The 24,712-nt window shown below is 40.8% G+C and overlaps 1 protein-coding gene across 13 annotated transcripts in view; it reads right to left on the bottom strand.

Moving 5' to 3' along the window:
• TGFBR3 (transforming growth factor beta receptor 3) overlaps positions 1 to 24,712 on the bottom strand; it is a 207,769-nt gene that overhangs the window by 15,518 nt on the left and 167,539 nt on the right. For 7 of the 13 annotated variants that reach the window (XM_089919793.1, XM_089919731.1, XM_089919743.1 and 4 more), the window contains 9 exons: positions 23,493 to 23,682; positions 21,211 to 21,548; positions 20,631 to 20,783; positions 17,768 to 17,908; positions 17,435 to 17,593; positions 12,792 to 13,091; positions 12,203 to 12,259; positions 9,796 to 9,916; positions 949 to 990 (listed from right to left, as the gene is read on the bottom strand). In XM_089919793.1, coding sequence (XP_089775919.1) covers positions 949 to 990; positions 9,796 to 9,916; positions 12,203 to 12,259; positions 12,792 to 13,091; positions 17,435 to 17,593; positions 17,768 to 17,908; positions 20,631 to 20,783; positions 21,211 to 21,548; positions 23,493 to 23,682 — 1,501 coding nt within the window. The remainder of the gene's footprint in view (positions 1 to 948; positions 991 to 9,795; positions 9,917 to 12,202; positions 12,260 to 12,791; positions 13,092 to 17,434; positions 17,594 to 17,767; positions 17,909 to 20,630; positions 20,784 to 21,210; positions 21,549 to 23,492; positions 23,683 to 24,712) is intronic. The other 6 variants (XM_089919757.1, XM_089919748.1, XM_089919763.1 and 3 more) reach the window with 6 other exon arrangements.

Raw genomic sequence — 24,712 nt, 5'->3', positions numbered from 1 at the left:
TGAGTAAAAGTTTTTAATGAAAATATTCTAAAATTCTAAAGATGAAGGTGTCATTTATGAGAATCAGACTAGGTGAGTACCAGAGAATGTGTCCATATGCATCTCTTTCTGGGTTCATGATACTATTCCATGATATTGTTAAAATAATACACTTAATAGAATGGTTTATAAAGTACTTAGCATAAAGGAACTCTCCAGACTGATTTTTACATGTATGTGATGGGGTCAGCCATGGAGACTAACCTGGAAAGTCTTAAAGAGGAAAAAAGTATAGACTCTCCTCACAAGGCAACATTATCTAGAAGAGCTCTGGGTGCACACCCAGAAAGCCCAGGCTCTTGTCCTGCCTCAGTGACAATTATAACCATGGGGAAGTCACTTAAATACTTCTGGGTTAGAGTTTTCTTCTGTATAAAGCAATGAAATTGGCCCAGATAATTTCCAACGCATCATTTTGCAGCAGTTGGTCTCTCTCCCTTTTTGTCTTACAAGCCTTCTCAACACCCCTTGGACTAGTGATTGTCTTAATGGTATAGCAGCTAGTTCCTTTATCACTACTTCTCTGAGCAGGTAGATACTGTTGATGATACATAAAGCAAACCCCTCCCATAGCTGTATGTTAATGCTTTCAGATCACAATCGATATAAGTACGCAGACGATGAGCTTCTCTAAAACTAAGAAAGTTACTACATTCGCATTAAGGTGATACACACCAATGGGTTAACAAATTCATATTTTAAAATGGCAAAGGTAGAGAGGAAAAAAGAAAGGAGAATGAAGGAATGACAGCGGAAGGGAAAAAAGTAAGTTCGAGAAAAATGGGGTGAGGGAGAATGAGAGCAGAAGTCTTCTTATCAAAACTCAAAGTTTGGCAAATGTTCCATAACCAACTCATTCTTATAAAAGCCCAGGAGGCTTTATTTCGAAACAGTTGCATAAAGACTTACGTGGAGAAACTGGAATCGGTTTCTTAATGCTTGGACCTGTTTCTGAAACAAAAACATAAATCACAATGCGTTCTACAGAGAAACCAAGTTCTAAGCGAAAGGTCATCGAAATCTCAGCAGAGGCTGACACTTTTCTATTTGTTAATAAATACTTCCTTTGTAAAAGCTCTGTCAATTATCCTCTTTAGATATCAAGACTATAACATGGATTACTCAGGAATTTTAAACACTGTACTTTGTTAATGATCAATTGTACAGTTTCTCCAATTTGAAGAAAAATTGAAGGCAAACACCTTTAAGGAATCTGAGTCTGATAATTCGTGTGTGTGTGTGTGTGTGTGTGTGTGTGTGTGTGTATACCTTTCTGTTTATTTAAAAAAGGATCCAATATCTTTAAATCCTGTGTTTCTCCAGTGTATTCAATATTTGGTTTTTTTGTTGTTTTTTTTGGCCGTACGCGGGTCTCTCACTGCTGTGGCCTCTCCCGTTGCGGAGCACAGGCTCCGGACGCGCAGGCTCAGCAGCCATGGCTCACGGGCCCAGCCGCTCCGCGGCATGTGGGATCTTTCCGGACCGGGGCACGAACCCGTGTCCCTTGCATCGGCAGGCGGACTCTCAACCACTGTGCCACCAGGGAAGCCCAGTGTATTCAATATTATTCGACTTTCAAAAAAGTCTCTTAATGTACACAAGTGTTGTAAAGGCATCTTCATCCTTCCGTCCTAATACTATCGATCATCCTATCGTTCAGCTCCTCATCACGCATCTGCATTATTACAGAGCTTTTCTAACTGGTCTCCTTGTCACCACTACTGCTCCCACCCCAAATGTTTCTCCCCCCATATGTGCCCCCAGAGTGACTTTTCCAGAGCTCAGAGCTGATTATGCTATTGCCCTGATTAAAACACTCAATGACTTCCCTTCGTTTATGGGGAAAAAAAATCCAAACTCTCTAGCACAGCACAGAGAGGTCTGCCTCCCTCTATCCACCTCTCTCCAGCCTCCTTTCCTCATGAGCTCCTTACCCGTGCTGGGCTCCTCGTAGTGAAGTTCCCCCAATTCTCCATGTGGCTCCATGTCATCACAAGTTGCAAGCCATCCCCTCAAGTACTCCCCCTCTCCCAGACCTGCTTTGCTGGCATTTTCACAGGGAGGCCTTCTCTGATTCTCTCATAGTCCATGCCCACCCCAGCAGGACAAGTCTCTCCCGCCTCTGCTCACTCCCTCCCTCTTCTGTTATAAATGTGCCACATCACATCGGAATTCTCTTAGTTTTTTTTTACCCCCAGAGTCTAGATCTTATTCATCTGTATATCCTCAGGGCTCAGCCTGGCATAGAACGGCCTTAGCAGAAATGCTTGGTGGAGGATGGTTAGAATGTTGATGCACTTTTTGAAAATAAAGGCAATAGAGGAAATTTGGAGTAAGACTATAAGAAAATGCTTATATGCTTTGACATTTCTATACAATGTCTTTGTGTTCAGAAAGTGCTAGAAAGCCTAATCTCATCTGAGGTTTCAACCAACCCCGTAAAGGAGGCAGAAAAAGAATTCTTATCACTATTTTACCAAGGAGCAGCCTGAGACTGTTATCATGTGACCAGCCCAAGGTCAGAGCTGGAAAGCATCAGGGTAGGGGCCGACCAAGGATTCCAGATTCTGCCCCGTAAGCTAAATGACTGGTGAGTGTTGCTCTGTCCTCAGCTGGGGAAGCACTGATTAAGAAAGTACTTGTGCATAGTGACATGCTATTCTCAACAGTGAGAATATCATAGACCAGGGGGTAGCATATAACGGCCAACCACTCTAGTTTTGTTTAAGTGAACTAAAGATGAATTTTATATTTTTAAGTCATTAAAAAAAATGAAAATAAGGTTTTATGATGTGAAAATTATATGAAAGTCAAATCTCTTCCATAAATAAAGTTTTATTTGAACATAACAAGACTCATTCCTTTATATATTGTCCACCGCTGCTTTCACGCTGCAACAGCAGTTAAGTAGTCGAGGCAGGGACTCCATAAGCCACAACCTGAAAATATTCACCATTTGGCCCTTTATAGAAAAAATGTGTTAAGTCCTCACACAGACTCTGCCCCTGTTCTTGAGAGTTTAAAAGTGATGTGTTTAGGACCTCTCTTCATCTCCATTTTCATTCAATAAAGGAACACACACCTTGTGTTGGAATCCATAGGGAAGCAAAAAACTCAACGTGAAAAATTGACCAAAACAAGCAGCATTTGAGTTGATGTTTATAAAAATAAAAAAGCTAGATAGGATTGTAAATTCTCGGGATTAACCATCTTAGCTGGTTGATCACGTTCTTGCAGCATGGGGTATCATGGTCCAGCTCTAAGGGAAGGAATGCTATGGGATGAATCAAAGCCACTACAACTGAACGATGCCCCCTGGAGTTGTGCAGCGTAGTGGCCCTGAGATCAGGATATATGCGAAAGTTATACTTAAATAGAATTACTAAGAAAATTAAAATAACTGTGTGTTTTTAAGAAAATCTATCTCAGTGTGCAGAACACACACCAACTACACAAGGCACATAAGAGACTGTCTCCTGGGAGTTTGGCTCCACCAGCCTTATTGGCAGCAATAAAGTAACAACAGTGATGCCTTACATTTGTACATTTGTATAGTGTTCTACAATTGACAAAAAACCTTCACTTACATTTTCTCATTTTAAACTCTCAAGAGTCCTATGAAGTAGGGGTATCTAACCACAAAATTCTTCAAGAAGTAATGGTTTGATACGCTGAACTAAGTCCAAAGGCATTTAAAGGTCTCTATAGCGTTCATCATGCGAGAAATATACACACTTCTGGGAAGAGTTCCATTCAATCAACCACCCATAGTTAAACTCTGTCACTCAAAATCCCCAAGAGGCTTCAAATAATCATTCTCCCCTAAGGAGACATCAGATGTGAGAATGTAGGTTTTATAATAAGGCCTGTGTGATAGATGACATTGTTTTAAAATTCTTAATGGATTTACATTATGACCTAATCCTCTTACCCCACCCCGAATAGGGGCCTCCTCATAGAGCTAAGCAGAAACAGTTGTTGCTCATTTCCCCAGAGGCGAAGTTCCTCCATGCTTTCTGTGCATAAACAATAATAAGCACAAGCTGCAGATACAAGGTTAAAGGATTTTATCCTCTAACATTTGGGTTCCAAAATTCCCAATAACCCCTGAGTATAACTAAAATAGTTTGATCTCCACCGGAACCCTATGATCGATTTGGCATGCTGAAAGGAAAAGAGTGGACAGAACAATATTTACTTTTGGTTTCAGGGTACGATTGCAAGAAAGGAATCCTAGCTATTACTGTAAAGAGAATTTTAACAGTAAAGATTTCTTTACACACAGAACAAACTATAATCAACATTCTGAATTAAATCTTTTCATATACTCTGAGCAAACTTTGGTCTGCTCCAGAACCAAAATTTCCCTCCTCAGACTGTTAGGCATGGTTTTCATAAAAGGGATCTTTCTGGGCTTATGCATGAGTAACTGACCACAGCTTCTGGCCTCAGGCTTTCAATTCAGTTCTCCTAAACATGGCAGGACCAGGCAGGCCCACAGGGAAATGAGGTGTCTAACAGGCACCCACATCTATTAGTATTTGGCACAGAAGGAAGGATGGGGAGACAAAGAAGCTTGTGCAGGCCACTGAAGATATACTTTTTACTAACTTTATTGCACTCTTAACAAATTAATTAATCTCTTCTCTGGGTTCTTTCAATATCAATAGGCACTACAATTGCCTATTCACTTATCTGCATCCTTCTACTAGATCAGTGGTTCTCAACTGGGGGTGATTTTTGCCTACTTGGCTCCTCAGGGGACATTTGGAAATGTCTAGACACATTTTGGGTTGTCACAACTGCTGGTGGAAGGGTTTGCTAAGGACATCTAGTAGGTAGAGGCCAGGCATGCTCCTCAACATCCTACAATTCACAGGATAACGCCCACAGCAAAGAGTTATCCAGCCCCAAACATCAGTAGTGCATTAGATTGTAAAGCCTTCATTCAAAGATAGGAAAATTTGTTTACTATACGCCAAGCATGTAGTAGATCCTCGATAAACATTTCCATTATAAATAACCATAAATATCATATATATCTTATTATTGCATACGTACCCTAGCAACTCAACTTCCATGCTGCTTTCAGAGTAGCCTTCCTAAATGATCTGACCATCGGTCCTCTACTTGAGATCTTTGATGGGTCTCAACTTTTAAAGGTGCATACTGGAATATTTGTGAATAAAATGAAATGTCTGGGTTTTCTTCAAAACAATCCAGGGACAGGAAGTGATAAAACAAAATTGGCTATGAATTGGTAATTGTTGAAACCAATTGAAGGGTTTATGGGAGTTCATTCTACTATTACCTCTGTTTCTGTTTATATTTGAACTTTTCTAAAGTAAAAAGTTTTCAAAATGTGAAGCACATTGAATGAAAAAAAAACCCTATGATATCTCTTCCTTACTGGATAGAGACTGAATGTCCTGGTCTGTTAATTAAACATTCATACCATCTTTCTACTCAGCTTCCCCTCATCTCTACCTCAGCCTGAGGACAAAACCTGGCTGGTGCTTTAGACTATTTTTGTTCTGGAAAAATCAAATGTGTTCCAAAAAGTAACGCCTCTCTTGGATTAATTTCCAACTGACGTTCACAACTTTCCCTTCCACTCCCCTCTAATCCCCCGCAAAAACCCCAGTTTGGCTGAGATGTTAAGAGGAAGGAAAGGAAATTAACATTTACTGAGTGCCCATGATATGCCAGGTACTGTCCTGAGCACATTTTAATCTTTAAAAAGTTATGTGTAAAATACATAGCTAGTGGGTAGCAGCCACACAGCACAAGGAGGTCAGCTCGGTGCTTTGTGACCACCTAGAAGGGTGGGATAGGGAGGGAGGGAGACGCAAGAGGGAAGAGATATGGGGACATATGTATATGTATGACTGATTCACTTTGTTATAAAGCAGAAACTAACACACCATTGTAAAGCAATTATACTCCAACAAAGATGTTTAAAAAAAAAAAAAGTTATGTGGTAGAAATATGGAGAAAATTCAGTAATTTAAACACTTAACTTGCTAAGAATTATATATTGTATACAAATCATGGCAAATTTGGGGATGTTCTTTTGTGTCCTCAATTTTTTTTTATATATATGCCCTAAATCTCAGATGATTACTTTTCCCTTTCACCATTAAAAAATAAAATCATCACTGACGTGGTGTGATCGCTTTTATTATGTAAGCCCACGTGCTCTCAGATGCTGTAAAAAGTGGTCACAGAATCCAAAGCAAACAGCACTAACGCGCCTATACTTCAAAATACTTCAGAAAATGTGGCAGGATGGCACCATCTCAACGATTTTAATCGTTTTGCCATAAACCATAATCTGCATAAACTATTCATGTTTCCTGGGCTTTTTTGTGAGTTACAACTCAAAGTCACAGAACTTGTCCTAAACTTTAATACTCTCTTAAACAGTTTACATGTTTCCCAACATCTTAACCCTTTGGGGGAAACAGACTTTTTTCCTTAAATTCTTTTTTTTTTTTTCTTTGAAAATGAAAAGATTCTATTTATTTGTATACGGTCATATGAGCATAGAGAAAGGGATGGAAAGATATACACAGGATACAAAAATTGTTAACTTTCATTAACCAGGTGTGGGTTAAGGACTAGTTATTACCTATTTTATTATACATTTAATATTGCATCAACTGTTAGAATGAATAGGTATTAATTTTATAATTAAAAATCAATAAAAATTAAAATGAAAACTTAAAATAAGTAATAAAATATATTGCTGGAAAACAGAAATTTTCTCAAATTATTGCATTTCTCCTCTTCCTTTAAACCCATTTCTTTTTTTTTCAATTTTTATTGAAGTATAGTTGCTTTACAATATTGTGCTAGTTTATACTGTACAGCAAAGTGAATCAGCTATACGTATACATATATCCCCTCTTTTTTGGATTTCCTTCTCATTTAGGTCACCACAGAGCACTGAGTAGAGTTCTCTGTGCTATACAGTAGGTTCTCATTAGTTATCCATTTTATACATAGTATCAATAGTGTAAATTCTTCAGCTTCTTTTCATTTCATAATTATTAGAGTACTTGGGTGCTAACTTGCATACCAGTGTGATGCGCCATGAACAGGGGAAGGGGCCAGGAAGAGGGGTATGAAGAGACAGATGCCTATGTTGCTTGCAGTTTTTATTAAAAACTAGAATCAACCTCCCTCTAGGACAAGGCATAGGGTTTAAGAGCACAGGCTCTGGAATCAAAGTTCCTTGATTTGAATCCCAGACCCACCATTTATTTATATGCCTTGGCCATCCTTGCTCTATACTATACTTGCCTCACGGGGGGGCTATGTGGATCATATACTATTATCCACATAAAGCATTTAGCACAGAGCCTTGTACTAAGGTAAATGCTCAATAAATGTTAGATCATCATTACCATCATCTCCAGCTCCATCATTGCCACTACCATCATCATCTATTATTGAAAATTTAAGAAGCAAAAGAATTCTAATCCAATGTTGGTTCCCAAGGGACTGAGATATCAAAGGTAGCAAAGATGTGCTGCAAGGTTCAGGAAAGTTCCATTAAAAACAGTGGCCCAGAGGAGGGACCCAGAATTATTTATTTAGTCTAGATGGCCTATTCTCCCTGTCCACAGAAGGAAGAAACACCACCTGAAATGTGTCCATGCTACTGGCAGTGGTAGTCACAGAGCAGCCCTGTGGCTGGCTGTGAAGTTGAAAACCTCTATCTGCTGCCCCAGAAAACCCAAGTGTTGAGAAATAAGATGGACCAAATGTCCAGGGAGAGCTAGAACTTTGGCCCAGTCTCCAAAGAGCACCCATATAGTAAAAAGACAATAAACCATCCCATTGGTTGGGAAATTTTTACCCCCAAAGTTATTCCCAACAAGACATCTGCCCACTTCCAGAGATACTATAGTATGTTATCTTACTACAGTAACACATTAGACTGTCTGGCAGGAAGAACGTTCATGATCCTGTTATTTTTCAAAGAGACCAATGTTATCAGGCAAATGGCCACACTCCCCTTATAAATGATTATTCCAAATCACTGAGAGGTAGAAGGAAAGCACAGACCCCAGTGGCCTGCATTGAGGAGAAATGCTTCTAGAGTCAAAGGAAAATAAACATAAAAGGTGAGAGGAGTCACTCATAAAGCTAAAAACTGCCAGAAAACCTACCCCATTCAGTGTAAAGTTAGAAAGAGCATTTGCATACAGCCTCTGCTCTGGGAAGCCAGCCTACAGTCTAACCTTCTCAATTTGTTTAACAAACCGAAGCAATAAACTTTCTTCACTGCATGCTTCTCCACTAAAATCTACTCTCAATTAGCAAATCTCATGAAATTGCTTTGATATTTGGTAAAACTTTACTCTTGAACTTTTATGTAAAGAAAACACTGACCTTTCAGGATAATTACAAAGTTTAAATAAAAGAGGAATTACTTAGAAAAATACCACCAGAATTAAAAGAATGGATGAATGAATTACTGGAAGTTATACGGCTGCAGTACTGATGCCTAATTATTGTCTGGCACAGGAAAAAGCAAGCTGCTGCCTTCAATTACCAGCAGAATGACCTCTCTCAAAATAGGTAAGAGTAACAGATGGAGTAGAGGTAGCTCTTGCTGTTGTTAAACCACTTTCATAGCACAAAACAGAGCCAGCTGTCGCCCAATTGTCACATATACTTTGCAACACAGTTAATTTATTCTTATTTCTTTCCCTTGGACCCAAAAAACAAGGAACTATTTCGGCAATCCACTTAGAAAGACTGAGGCTGTTATAGCTGTTTCAAACTATTGAAAACCAACTAATAACCTAATAACGTAAAACAGACAACAACAACAAAAACATTGATGAGGAACCAATAAACATCTCACGTGTACATTTCACACCAACTTTAGGAGGGCTGGGAAATGAAGGAAAAATGGTTTTGCTTCTTCAAACAGTACAGCTGAAAAGGCCTCTGGGGGTCATCTGGTCGAAACCCCTCTTTTTCCAGATAAAGAAAATGAAACCCCAGGACCTAAGGGGAGAGCTCCAAAGTGCCACAGCCAGCTAGCAGGGAAAGCCAAGAGCTGTGCATAAGATTCTAAAAACTAAATTATAAAAATGCACTTGAACAGCTCTCAGCCTTCTTTCGGCTGTGACACCTAAGATGGATGGTGTTCACATAGACAGTGCCCTCCCCAAAGGCATCTGCGGTCCTGAAAAAGTACTCTAATAGCTTGCAGCCAGTACAACCTTTACCAGTAGGTCATGGAAAAATGGGCTATGGACTACATGCAATTCCAGCAGGAACTCTAACCCTCTCCTATGCTTCCTCAAGGAAGCATATTTGCATGCAAGGGAGAGTAACATCGTGATGTGATGGAGACAACCTAGACTTCGATCTAATATTTAAAGAGGAAATCATTGGGACTTCCCTGGCAGTACAGTGGTTAAGACCACACTTCCACTGCAGGGGGCACGGGTTCGATCCCTGGTTGGGTAACTAAGATCCCATATGCCGTGCAGCATGGCCAAAAAGGGGAAAATAAATAAATAAATAAGGAAATCATTTGCAAATGTATCACTAACCGCATGCCAGCAGGAGAACCAACTAAATAAAATACTCCTTGGGCAAAGAATTCTATTCTAAAGTTACTAATTGGCTATTAATTTATCTTTTGAATACAAGTGGACTTTGATTTACAGTATTGAAGCTTCTTTATGAGCAGCCCTCAGGCTTCTCTGACTGAGCCTCCTTGAAACGCACCTTTAAGTTGTACTTCATGGTGGATCACAGCGAGGGGCTTGGTGAACGTCTTCTTATTCTGCATCATGGCCCAGATCATCGAGGCATCCAGCGAGGTGCAGGCTTCATCAGGAAGCACACACTGCAGAGAGGCAGAGCAAAGCAGAGTCGGGAGGTCACTCAAAAGGGCCTGCACAGCTGACCTGTGGCCCCTTATCAGACAGCTCACAGCTGTTTACCCCAGAAAAACAGGACATTGGGAGAGTTTCAAAGATCCACAAATAATCTGGGAGATGTGAGAGCAGGCCCAGTGTATTCTCAGCTGCACTTGAAGATGCAAACATGGCTGGACGGCTTCCCACAAAACAACTGGAGCTTTTAGTGTTATTTAGTCTGAAAAATAAAAAAACTACATGACGAATGTTGGCCCTTCACCAAGCTGGCTTCACATAAATGGTTCATGTTTGTGATTTGTGATTGTGGGAAACTTCATGTATTGCATTATGAGGGTGACAGATTTTACATTTGTTGTCCAAAAAGATAATCATGTTGTCGAGTACGTTTGATTTTTTAACTCTGGTATAGGCTCATGCAAAATGAAGCTTTCCAGGGTCATCTGCTTTTAATGTTCCAAAATGAAGTCCTGGGGAGTTGTGCCCAGGTGTGGAGGCCATGAGATCAGCTGTTTCTAGCTATTGTAAGGCTCCAAACTTAGAACCGGCATGCCCAAGCCTAGTGTATCTGTTTCCATTACCTTTTTCTTTAAAATAACTTTGGTTCCTTATCTATGCCCATCAGTGGGTAAAACCCTAATGTCAATGACATTCATTCCCTTTTGTTGGAAGAAGAAACATATCAATTATTTTAGAAGTCTATATACAGCAAGGTACCCAGAAAGGTTAATTAGCTTCCAGTTCTTCCAATCACAAAAGAGCAAAGGCTTGTAGCTTTACTGTCATTGCTGCTCTAGGCAACATGAAAGTCAGATACATGTTATAAGAAGACAACTCCCCCCCTCTCCCCACCCCCCCAAACAAACAAACAAGAAAAGCCTTTACAATAGCCCTCCTGTAAAGGGAAACAATGGATTTTCTGTGGAGAGGAATCATTACTGAAAAGATTTGCATTTTAGGAAAAGCCTTCTTACTTTCCTACTAGTTCTTTGGTTAAGCAAGAGTCTATGATTCTACAACAAACTCACTGCAAGACCCTGGGCAAGACACTGAACTCTCTGGCCTCAATTTCATCAGCAATGGGCAGGGTTGGACTCACCGATCTTTGAAAACTCTTCCTAGAAGATTCTTTGACTCTGTTTATTGTCATAGAAAGCACTCACAGGAATGTGGAAATATTAACCACAGGCAGCAAACAGAGGGACAGTGGTAACAGCTCTATAAATGGTCCTCTGTCATCATATCTACCGTCTCATTTGCTCCTCTACCCAGGAGGGAAGCCGGTACTATTACTTCAATGGTACAGATGAGGACACGCAGGTTCTGAGAGGTCAGGGACTTGCTAATGTCCTGTTGGTAAGCAGCAGGCCTTCCTTCTCGGTCCTCCATGCTCTTTCCATTCTATCTTGCCTTGGATTTAATAGCGACTTTAGGCTTAGGGTCACATCTCATGTCATCCCCTGTGACTTAGAACTCTCCTTTGAATGTTCTGGAAGGAAATATTAGGACTAATTTTCACAGATTAACACACTATGAAGCTGGGCTGCCACAGGCCAGGCTCACTGAAAGGTAACAGCCACACAGCCATCAGTATAGACCCCTGGTAACTGCCAGGCCTCCCCTCCTAGATTCCTAATTCCTAAAAGTTATCCTCTGGGTCCCAGCCATGCACGAAGCTCTGCATGGTTTTCTACCATGGTCCACTACACCCCAACCTTGATGGCCACTGGAAAGTGAAGGTCCACACAGCTAAGGCACCAATGTTTCCAAAGGCAACCTAAAGAACACAGCCTAAATCACCTTGTATATATATGTACTCCCTGAGGACTATGAAATCAGATTTGCTATATTTTCAAATGTATTATAAAATTTCCTATGGTCTTATGGAGAAATGGATGCCCAGGGGAATATAACAGTGCAAAGGATTCATATCAATGGTAATCCATCCAATAATAATAATTTTTCCTTCTCCCTCTACACCCATCTCTTACAACCTATGTATCAGGTGAGAAAATTCCATCCATACGATACATTATTAATGATATGACTCGATTATTAGACTTTTAGACATTAATTGATATGTGATTATAAAAGGAATAGAAGTCAGCTTACACTGTGTGAGATATCTAAAAAATAAATGCACATATGAAATTATACATAATTATGGCAGATCACAGAAACAAAACTAAGCAGAAGATACCCTTTGTGCACAAGGCCAAAATGATGAGGTAATTACCCTTGCTGATCCCCCCTACCTTGGCCACGCCTGCAAGGTCAAAGGGTTCTGATTTCTGTTGTGGCAATAGAATGTACTGGTTCAATGTGGGGAGTGACATGAGGCGAACATGACGAACCGATGAGAAACCAAGAAAAATTAAAATATTTGTTAGTTTCCCTTAGAAGTCCTCATGAGACAAGTCAACCTTATAACTCACACAGAGAAGGTCAAAAAACAACTGCAATACAAATCTCAGCGGGACCTGGAAAAATTAATCCTCACACTGAACTTGTCCTTCGGCTCTCTGTACTCTTGGCACTGGATACTATCTGAATAGCAAAGATAAAGCCAGACCTCTCCTTCAGTGGAAAACAGTCTTGATTTATCATTTGTAAGATACTACTGAGTAGCACGCATGGAAAAAAAAAAATCATACTGTCAGGATTTATTCTCTAAGACTCCATAAAACTCAGTTCCCTGCTAACATGAACTTTATGGCTTCAACTGGGCAGTTCCCTAACCCAAAACCTCAACCTGCTGTAACTTGTGATTAAACTTCTCTGGTAGATCACTGCCTCACCTAAAAATGTCAAAATAACAGTACAAATGGATGAAGGCTCACTAACCTTAGGTAACTTCTGGGGGTCCTTTTCCTTTTTGGTACACAATGTGAGCTCACACTGTAGAAAGAGCAGGGAGGTGTTGAAGATGGGCTTAAAAACAAAGCTGAATCGTTTCTTATCTATCTCGGCTTGCGGGATAGGAAAGTGCACTCTCTTGGGATTGTAGAATTTCACAGATTCATCTTTAGGACAAATGTTCTCAATGATAGTATAATCAGACATCCTATCAGGGTTCGAATATGGAGAGATAAAGCAAGTCTGGATGGCAAATCCCAGCTCTTGGTCAGCCTTGGTGACGGACACCTACAACAGAACAGAAAGGTCAATTCAGAAACAAGTTAGCATGTCACTTTCACTCTAGGCACAAGGGTAACATATCAAAGCGGCCCTTCTGATGAGAGACATCGCTTTACTTTCCTAACATATCCATATAGTCTTCCTTCTAATTACAAAAGTAACACACACTAATTGAAGAAACATATGTTTTCCTTTAAACTTGGTATAGATGATACAGTGAATTATTTAGTTCAAGTCCCAGCCTGGAAGAGTCTATAATACAAGATATATAAGTCTCTTCAACCTCCCATAAGTCCTCTGGGAAATAAAAACAAAAGTACATCATGCACCTAAGTGGATTTCCCCAAATAAACAAAACACCAGTAGGCAAAGCCCCTAATGTCATTAATAGTGTATCACCTGTAAGGCAAGCTCTTTTAAAAAATTACTCAGGGGATTCCCTGGTGGTGCAGTGGTTGAGAGTCCACCTGCTGATGCAGGGGACGCGGGTTCGTGCCCCGGTCCGGGAAGATCCCACATGCCGCGGAGCGGCTGGGCCCGTGAGCCATGGCCACGGAGCCTGTGTGTCCGGAGCCTGTGCTCCGCAATGGGAGAGGCCACAACAGTGAGAGGCCCGTGTGCCACACACACACACAAAAAATTACTCAAAAATTAGAGGACAGAGGTAGAATCTATTTAAACTAGGCACGGAAGACCAAACTTCTAAACTGCAGCAAGTCAGACTGAGCCTAAAACATCGCAGTAAAGCTATAGATTGACCTGAAGTCCTGGTTCATGGTGAGCAGGCAGAGCTGGCCTCTGGGGCTGGATGTCGGGGAGGGTGCAATCTGGTGGCGATCATGGGCCTGGCGAAGTGTCCCAGCTTCTCAGAGGTCCAAACCAGACCTTGCCAAGTACTCTCCCTTCACTCTTTAAGCCCAAGGGTGTTTTAAGGGAAATCTAATCTGGAAACGTTTCCGACTCATTTACACTTCCCTCTTACAAAACATTTGTATGGGCTATGTCCAAACCTTGTTAAGGTTCTTTTCTTTAGAAACAGGAAGTAGTATTTGGCCAAGAGTAAACAGAATTCAATTCTCATCTCAACTACCAATTCAAATCTCAACTAATCTGAACTCAGCTAAAATCCTCAAACCAGACTGGGTCCTCCATTTGGTGACACATGCATCACTGTGTGAACTGCCTCTCCCCTCTATTGCCTCATTCCTTGACTAAACTCAGGATCAAAATAAACTTAAACACTTTAGAAATAAAGTTGGTCCTCAACCATAGGCCAATAGCCCCAGAATCCTTTCAAAGGCATGAAGATATAAACACACTTTCCATTCTGAAATACCCAGGGGAAATCCCTGACATTGCATGGGGCTTTTAGGCCACGGCACTATTTTGAAAGATCCCTATGTGGTTAACTGCAAGATGCTAAACAATGAAGATGACTGTGATAATGACATTTTGTTGTGCCTTAAAGCTTAATCCCTGAGAAATAGTCTTATGAGATAAATATTTTCAACTTCATTTTATAAATGGAGGAAAAACTGAACACACAGGATAGCTGACTTGTTCAAAATCATATCTAACAAACACTGGGTGAAACCAAGACTTGAGCCCAGGTCTTCTGAGACCATCTATTTTCTCTTCACTATTTCACTACAGCTACAGGGTCAATTCAAGCCACCCATGACATGGCCAGGGAGGGTGCTCGGTAAGAAGTCTTTCCAGGAAGTAGTATTTGTTAGTCTGAAAATATTCACACTTCATTATTTTTACAGTATTTCCAAAAATGAGATATTTAATCTTGGGAAAATGGCAAATTACATATACTCTATTTTAAAAAGTGGCCTTTAACATGAACTCAGAACCCACAATGCAAAAATGTGTGACAGAAGAAATGTAAACCTCTTCTCTAATCTCAAAGAAAGTATGCAATGGCAGAATATCTAAGGTATTCCAAAAAGTTGTTTCGATGAGAGGAAAAAAATTGTCAACAAGTCTTTTCCTCTGAAATGGACCGGAAATGAGTAGTGGCAGGACTCTGCTGCTCACGTGCTGTGAGCACTAAACCTTGGTTTCTCCCCCACAGAACGAGGGCACTAACACTGACTAGATACAGTGACTGTGACAATCCGTAAAGTCAAAATTACATGCACACAACACAGTTCCCTTCTAGTTAAGAAATGTCAGCTGTTATTAATAGTATCAGTCTAGATTTAAATTTGGGGGGTTATATATAGAAATATATTCTTTTAATTTCCCAAGACAAATGAACTAAAAGAAAAGCTGCCACCTATGTGACCAACTATCACCCAAGGATGACCAAAGACCAGGTGGCAAAGCTGATAATGTCTTGGATTAAAGGAAGAGACTAGGATCTAGAGGAAATAGAAGATTCTGGGAGGGGATGTGATAAGGATGACCACGAGAAGAAACATGGAAATAGTTCTTTAGACCAAGCCAATGATTGGGTAAGTTTTATTTACTTTCCCCAAATAAAAATTTTATTATTAGCAGTGGAGTCCAAACTGGGAAACAAGAACTAGGCATGGCTGCTATCCTATTTAGCAAAATATTTACAGATTCTCTCTCATATTTCAGGTGGTTTGAAACAACTTTAAAATAAAGCAGTTTATACCATTTTCCCCCTCCCCTGATTCTCTTCAATGTATTATTATGATGTATAATGATATTTAAAATGGTATCGCAAAAGGATTTGGTTCACTTTTTTCCATCACTTGACCATGTCTTTGATTAAATTTAATTATGAACAATACAGATGATATATAAATGGGAAAATAAGAATGAAAAAGAAAATGAATTTCAAGTAAGCCAACACTGGGGGTGGCAGGGTGGGGGAGAAAACCCAAAACACCCAGGGTAGGATACACGAGGAAGATTTAAGGCAGCAACGCCATAGCCTGGCAAAACCAGGCACACATCTGGAAAAGAACAAACTGCAATGAAGCAGCACCCCTAAAACCCATAGCGTAACAGCGAACCACTGACCAACCACACACGTGGATTGTGCAGCCGGAAAAGCAAGAAGAAAACAACGCGTCTTGGATTAGGGGAGAGCTCTGATTAGGGACAGCATGTAGAAAGCAGTATATTTTCCCCAGCAGAGAAAGAAGGTATACCCAAAGAAAGACAAGATCTCTCAGAACAGGGAATCAAAAAGGAGGAGACGATCCAGGAAAATGTCTAGAGCCAGTGGGCTCCGTCCCAGCATCAGTACAAATGTGAGTTATTTGTCTTTCTTAACTAGAAATATGTGCACTGAAGTCACTTTTAATATATGGAAGTATCCCATTTTGGCCCCTTAAGCTTCTCCCTCCTCCCACAGTGAAGGAGAACACCAGCTTGCTGCTCAACACCCAAATCAGCTCAACAGAGGATGACTTCCATGTAAGACCAGCAGACATTCTGGGGCCATGAGGATATTGATCTTCTCTGGAGTCCAATCTGTGAACTTGGATATTTGCACTGCTAAGAGGTTACATTTTCTCCCCCTTTCAAGTGGTACTTTGAGGATAAACGATAGCATCCAGTGGATAACAGTGTGGGCTCTGGAGCCAGATGGTCTGAGCATGAACTCTGACTCTGAACTCTAGTAGGTACTAACTGTGTGACCTTAGACAAGTTTGTGCCTCAATTGCCTCATCTACGAAATGGGAATATTAATAGTCCTGTCTCACAGAATTGCTCTGAAGAGTAAAATACTACAATACTTATAACTGAGCTTGGCACAAAATAAATCTGCAATAAATGTTAGCTGTTGTTATTTCGTTATTACCATCACTACCTAATATGCTGGAGTCATTCCAAAGGTTTATGTTATGTGTGGTTATTACTGTTATATATAGGAAATAGTTTTAATGAATTTATAGATACATTTAGGAGATGATCTAGAAAAAGCAATTTTCATGAGATACAGTAACACACAGTATTTCACTCAAAAGTATCCACAGTTTAAAAGATAGTCTCTGAGGTGGTTTGAAATATTCTTTGGTTAATTCTGATACTGCAGCTACTGAACAACTGTCCTTAGCAAAAATGCTAAGGACAAAGTAAGGACAGGGCTTTATTAGAATTCACAGTGCTGATTTTTTAAAACATTTATCTTTTCATCTACAAATTACTCTCTCCGTTTAGAATGAACGTAGTGAATCCTGAAATTTCCTGCTTTGGTCAGAAATCGACGTGGGAGCGTTTTCTAAGCCACGCCCTCACGCAGAGCTGGTCAAAGTGGTGAGGAAGAGCAGGAAGACGTCTGCCCTAGCTGCTTTCACTCATGCGCAGAAGCTACTACGAATCTGTGCTAACCTAACAGCCCAAGGCTAACATTTGGGTCTCACCTCAACAAAAACATGTCCGTTCTCTGCCACAGAGAAGACGCCTTGGGAGGGCACCAGAAAGAGGTCAGTGTTGTACAGCTCCATGTTGAAGGTGACATTTCTGTTGGGTGGGTCCTGGAAGCTACTGGGATTCCCCACCTGCCGCAGGCTACAATTAAACTGGAAAAAAAAAACCACAACAACACAGATGGAGATAAATCACAGTCAAATGAAGCTTGTAGCTTTATGAGCTTTAGCCTTTAACATCTGATTTTATTTTCCAATAGTCCCTGACTAAAGCTGACCAAAAAGACACCGGTCTCTACAAACTACCTACTACAAATAAACACATACCACCACAATTTCAGGTCGGCTGAAGAAGGAAGTATCTCCTTCATCTGTATCTCCCGGAAATCCATTATCACCTGACTCCAAATCTTCATAACCATCTGGCCAGCCGCTACTATCCCCAGGGGGTGGAACCTGTATTACAATCTAAAAGGCAATGAAAGCACAATGTTATAAAAACACCAAATCACATGCCTTTGGTTCTACCTCACACAAACACCCATGTAATAATTCAGAGGCAAACTGAAAATCTGACTTAAAAAAAAAAACAACCAACTTCAAGTATTTTTAGGACTTCATCCTCAAAGAGATGAAAAAACGAAGAAGCCCAATGCATGTTCAAATTAAGATTTACAGTAAAATACGTATTTTCCCCTGTGAAAAAATATAAATTATTTCAAACAGTGGGAAAACACCAGACACTGAAATGGGATTGGATGGGGTTGTCAATAGGCCCCCCTATACTGTGGGGGGTGGGAAGGGCGTCTCCTTAGGAACCTTTATATTGAAAACTCTAAGAAATACTGATTTGGTTAATCCAAGGAGTCCTGTAATTTGTATCTGTCAAGGTTTGATCAAGTTTGGTTTGAGTTAGAAGCAAAGGACCTGATGTTTACTATTGAGCCATTCTCTCCTTACTTTTACTCCTGCACTCCTCCATCTCCCCAATATATCTTTTTTTAAAAATAAATTTATTTATTTATTTTTGGCTGCGTTGGGTCTTCATTGCTGCATGTGGGCTTTCTCTAGTTGTGGCGAGCAAGGGCTCTATAGGCACGCGGGCTTCAGTAGTTGTGGCGCGTAGGCTCAGTAGTTGTGGCTCACGGGCTCTACAGCGCAGGCTCAGTAGTTGTGGCGCACGGGCTTAGTTGTTCCGCGGCGTGTGGTCTCTTCCCCGACCAGGGCTCGAACCCGTGTCCCCTGCATTGGCAGGCGGATTCTTAACCACTGTGCCACAGGGAAGTCCCCCAATATATCTTTTGTATGGTGTATAGATGCAGGAAAGAACATCATGTTTTATGCCATGACAACCTCTCTTAACACTGGTTGAAATGATTATTCCTAGGTTAGCTCCAGATAAGATGAAAAAATTTACCCAAGGACCAGGACTCCATAAATTAACTCCTAATTTCTTTGCATATATAGGACAGTTATACTTTTTGTTTGATTTTTCACTCCACATCCTTAGATTTTTAATATGTTGCAAAACAAAAATACATATTAAGTCTGAAAATTACTACAAACAATTATAACTGGAAGAAATAGTTAAAGTAGCCACTGAAGAGGTGAATGGGAAGAAAATGAAGGAAAACTGCCTCTCTATTCTTTACCAGGCCCTCAAAAGAAAGTACTAATACAACTGAAGTAAGTTAGGTTATGACTTACCCTATCATAATTTAAAAAAAAAGAAAGAAAGAATGAATATACCTTTCTCTCCTGAGGCAGATGGCACTTTTTTTTTACTTGACAGACTGATTACCATGGCCTCTTATTGGCATTAATTTAGATAACAGTTTAAAATTCCAAAATCAAGTATACCAGTAATATATGACATTCATTACATCTGGAAAAACTGGATAACTGCAAGAAAATTAGTGTTGGAATTGGCAGAAGAGGGTTCATCATAGAAGTCAAAGGTTAATAAATGATTTCAGTAACAAAGGGAGAGTAACTGCCACTACCTAGAGTTGGGGGAAGATTAGTGCACGAGAGGTCCGGAAGCTGGATTCGGTCCTGGCTCTACTGTTAACTAGTCTCTCAAATCCAAGCAAGTCTCTTAACTCCCTGGAGTTCCATTTCCTCACCTGTGAAATGAGGACGTTGAATGAGATCAGCTTAGGGCTCTTTCCAGCTCAAACATTCTAAGATTGTCTGAGGAACAATAACCTTGGCTCACAGGACAGTCAGTCTCCACATGAGCCACACTGACCAGAGAGCCAGTCTCTTCTCTGGCTAGGTTGAGCCTATCTGTTGACTGGCAGTGGAATAAACAGAGGAGTCGGGGTCTCCCCATGCCAAGCCAAAGCTGGGGTAGGCGCTGAGTACAGACACACACACCATGTCAAAGCTATTTCTACCATCCAAAGTACAACTCAAATTGCAAAATTATCACTTTAAAGTCCTTTTGAAATTTCATGTTCAAATTCTTTCAACATTCACTGTTAAGTGTCCATCTCTATAAGAACAGATTTAGATGAATCTGTTCTGACAAGATTCTGACAAGAATCATGTCTGGAAAGTGAAGGGTAGCTATTGCAATGGATTATCATTGGGGGAATCTGTGGAATCTCTCTCGGGGTAACTTCAAAAATGGAAGATTTTCTTCAATTTAGGGTCTTTCTTAGAGATGGAGAGAGATTTAGCACTTTCTTGAATGACCTTTTCAGACTTCTCTCTTTTGGTTCTTTTGTTCATGAGGGAGGGAGAAGTTCTCCTACTTCTAGACAAGACTCAGATTAGGCCAGAGAGACCACAGCTCTGGTTAGCTCAGTTGTATGGAGGTGCTCACTCATAGCCCAAGGGCTTGGATTTTATCCTTCTGTGGACCAGGCCATCCGAGCCTGCAGCTTAGCCAGAAAAAAGTCATAATCACCTTGCCAGTGAAACTCTGCCAAGAGGAGATGGAAGGAAGGGTGGGAAAGATCACCACAAATGCTCCAGCCGAGAAAACAGGGCCTCCCAACTCCCACAGACTCACCAACAAAACAAATAAAAGAGTTCAGGGTCATACTACATCCCATTTTGTTGAGAACTGACACTTGGCTTTGTTCAGACCCTCCTCACTTTCCTAGAAGTCTTAAGACTAATTTTAAGGTAACACCCAGCAAGGCTCTGGCAAAGGGAAAGCTTTGTACTGGAGAACACTCACGGAGTTGTAGTAAACCACACCATAAGGGACTGATCGCCGGTGCCGAGTCCCACAGCCATTCAGGGGAGACTCCAAAATGAAGTGGGTGCCATTCATCTTGGCCTTGCATGTGGGATCCAACAGGGTGAGCTCCATCCCAGAGTAGCCTCTGGCCTGAAACAACAACGACCGAAGACATAAAGGGGGGCCCACAGGCCATTCTACAGCGTGCAGTTAACACATTTTGCCTGGTCTTCCAAGTTGCAAGTCCAGGCCTTCCAAGTTGCTAGAGGCCTGCACTTCCCCTCCCCCCTTACCTCCTCTCAGCCTACCATCTCTCAACAGCCCCAGAATTGTGTTTGTTGGCCTTGGAAATTCAATAGCAAAATATTGACACACAAGGATCTGGAACCCCCCTCACTGAGAACAACAGGAACCGGGTGAGAATCACAGCCAAGGGGAAGTGAGCCCATCCAACTGAGAAAACAGTATCAAATCTCTGGAGTTCAAGAGTGAAAGAGCTGGAAATAACTAACACAGGCTGAGGCAAGATGGGGAGGGAGGTAGCCTTCCCTTCTCTCCTTTAAGAAACTGCACCCACCTGAAACGAATCTTTTTCTATAGCCACAGTCATCTTTTCATTGTCACATTTGACTGACAGGGCAACATCCATGCTCCCCTGCACCTCCTCGGCCTCTCTGGGACCAGGAAACAGTTGTATGCTGGGGATGACAGGGTCCTTTGGCCGAGGGATCCCATCTTCTCCCCCTTCCTTCCAGCCTCTCCTGGAGATATCGGGGAAGGGAAAGGGGAAACCTCCATTTTGGCCTCCCCTTCCCCGGATGCGGGGGTTGTCCAGGGCAGGCAGGTTGCCAGGGTCCAGCAGGATCCGTAGCTCAGGAGGGATGGTATGGACTTCCTCATCTCTCATCTCCTCTGCTGGTAAGAGAAGAAGGCAAAACATCATCAGTGTTTGCTGCAAGGCCACAATCATATCATTAGAGGCAAGAACAGGAGAAATTAGCAAAGAATGGGCATGTGTAAAATTACTCTTAACAAGCAATGTATAAAAGAGATGAGGAGCCTGGAAGCCTGAATTCTAGTGCTGATGTTCTTTCTAACTGGTTGAATGGCTTTGGGTAAGTGGCCTACCTCTCTGTGCCTCAGTTTCCCAATTTTTAAAATTAAGAGGTTGGATTAGATCAGTGGTTCTCAACTTTGGCTGCACATTAAAATCGCTGTGGGAGCTTAAAAAAGAAAATCCCTAAGCTCAGGCTGCATCCCAGGCCAATTAAAAACTGAACTCTCTTTAAATCATTATGTTTTAAAGCTCCCCATGTGATTCCAATGTGGAGCCAAGATTAAGAACCACTGGATTAGATGATTTCTAAGGCCCTTCAAGCTATACAAATCTACTATTTGAATAAGTTATGTGGGACAATATTATTCCATTCAAATGCCAATGAAATACTTTCCTTGAATCTAGAGATTCTCTAGAACAGTTTCTCTAAAGATTTCTTGAAACAGTATTGGTATTTTGAAATGATTTTGCTACCTCCTTTTTTTTCTTTTTTTTGCGGTACGCGGGGCTCTCACCGCTGTGGCCTCTCCCGTTGTGGAGCACAGGCTCCGAATGTGCAGGCTCAGCGGCCATGGCTCACGGGCCCAGCCGCTCCGCGGCACATGGGATCCTCCTGGACCGAGGCACGAACCCGCATCCCCTGCATCGGCAGGCGGACTCCCAACCACTGCGCCGCCAGGGAAGCCCTGCTACCTCCTTTTTGAGTGCTAAATTCTAACACGTATCTGGGTACCCTGGCCTTTTAGAACCTAGTCCCAAAGGAAGAAAGAAAAAGTTGCTTAGGCAGTTATTCCTTCAAAGGGAGAGACATATTTCCATACAATCCATACTCATTATTCTGTCATATTTTCAACAATTTAAAGAAAAAAAATTTTTCCCAGTATTCTCTACATCTACTATCCAAAGCCAACTGACGTATCCATCTCAGTGGGAGTTGGGAATAAGGATGACAGTGGATGTTGGCTCTCCTTAGATACTATTTTTTTGAAAAGGATGGCACAGTTGTATGGGTCCAAAAGAAGTCAGAGGTTTGGAGGTTTTTAATTTGTACTTTGATTTAAAAAAAACCCTTCACAACCACCCTTCGAGGTGGGCCTGTTGTTTCCCTCATATGACTGAGAAGGAATCTGAGGTTCAGAGGTTAAGCAACTTCCAAACAGTGAACAAATGGCAGGGCTGGGACTTGAACCTGTACTCCTAACCTTCATTCTACCGGCACTGCACTCAGTAGTGGTACTGTGTGGTAAGCAAGAGGTCTGGTGATCAGAAAACCTGGGTTTCAAGTCTTACTACCGATCAGATTCTGGAGAACCTTAAGAACTTGTTAAGCCTCTGCTTTCTCCTCCATCAAAGTGGGATAATAACTCCTGCATTCCCTCTGGATGAGTATGAGAAAGCACGAGTACTTCTGACTATTTTCCTATAAGATCCAGCCTGAACTAAGACTTCTCTCCTGCAGGCCCAACCCCTCTGTGTATCAGCCAAAAGTGATTATTAGGCACCTCTGAGAAAAGAACCCAGGATAATTTATCCTTAATATAAGCACAGCAAAAGTGATCTATAACTAAGTTTTCCAACACGCAATCAACTCTGTTACAAAAAAATCTATATTAAAGATAATTTCCCCAAAATAATCTAGCACAATTCTATATAACTTTAAGCTTTATAGCGTAAAGTAGTGAATGAATCATTAAAATTTGCAACAGAAAAACAGCACCATATAAGCTGAAATGAGAGTTCCTCATTGGAAAACTCATTTGGGGGATATTTTTTATACAAAAAAAGAAAAAAATCATACTTACCATTGTTTTCAAGCCGAAGATGAAATCTATTAGCCACAGGAGCCACTGTGTATGATGTTACTGGACTACAGCCATTGTCCAAAGCCCACTTGACCAGACTCTCTTGGGTTGAAGGAATGTCATCTCTTATTGATTTGGTCATTATCATGGATCTTTCACTTTCTTTCCCAAAGCCAATACTGTTAGGAGCCTGAAGACAATAGTAAAATTTCACTCATGAGTGTATGAAATTAAACAGTGCCTTACTATCTGAAACAAATAGGTTCTCTATTGTGTATGAAAGAACTATTTACTCTTTTGATCCCTACTTTCCTTGGGCTGAGAATACTGATGTGAAAATCTGTTAACAGCAGATTAAGAAACTCATGCTGACTGGTTATACCATTTGGGTTGCTTATGTTGATACAAATGGCATAATCATTTTTGTCATTGGTTGATAAACTAATTATCATAAGCATACCTAGTATGTCACTACAGAGTTAATGTTTAAATTTTATTAACACACACACCAAATACGGTACCAAACTTTTCCTTATTTTTATTTAAAATTATATATAAAGTATACAGGTGTACATGTTATATTTTCCCCAAATCCTATACCCTAGAGTTAAATGAAAGAAGACACAACTTAGTTACTTCACTGTGGAGACTATCCCACCTTTGTAAACTACTGAATTCCACACGGTCAAACAGTCAATGTTCATACTTCATTTATAATTTATGATCAATTTAGGAAGCCTGTAACTGTATACATCTGCCAATTCTATTAACAGAATATGCTTAGATTTTATGGTTTAAATAAGTTACCATCCCTCTAAGTCCCTATATATATATATATATATATATATACACACACATATATATTTTAAACAACTTTATTGGAATATAATTGCTTCACAATGTTGTGTTAGTTTCTGCTTTATAACAAAGTGAATCAGCTATACTTATACATGTATCCCCATATCTCCATCCTCTTGCGTCTCCCTCCCACCCTCCCTATCCCACCCCTCTAGGTGGTCACAAAACACCGAGCTGATCTCCCTGTGCTATGCGGCTGCTTCTCACTAGCTAGCTATCTTACATTTGGTAGTGTATATATGTCCATGCCACTCTCTCACTTCATCCCAGCTTACCCTTCCCCCCACCCCGTGTCCTCAAGTCAACTCTCTACATCTGTGTCTTTATTCCTGTCCTGTCCCTAGGTTCTTCATAACCTTTTT

The sequence above is a fragment of the Delphinapterus leucas genome, chromosome 1 (genome assembly GCF_059928025.1).
Source record: "Delphinapterus leucas isolate spDelLeu-1000000601 "Yukka" chromosome 1, BTC_Dleu_Yukka2, whole genome shotgun sequence".
NCBI lineage: Eukaryota > Metazoa > Chordata > Mammalia > Artiodactyla > Monodontidae > Delphinapterus > Delphinapterus leucas.
This window is presented reverse-complemented; position numbering and strand designations above follow the sequence as displayed.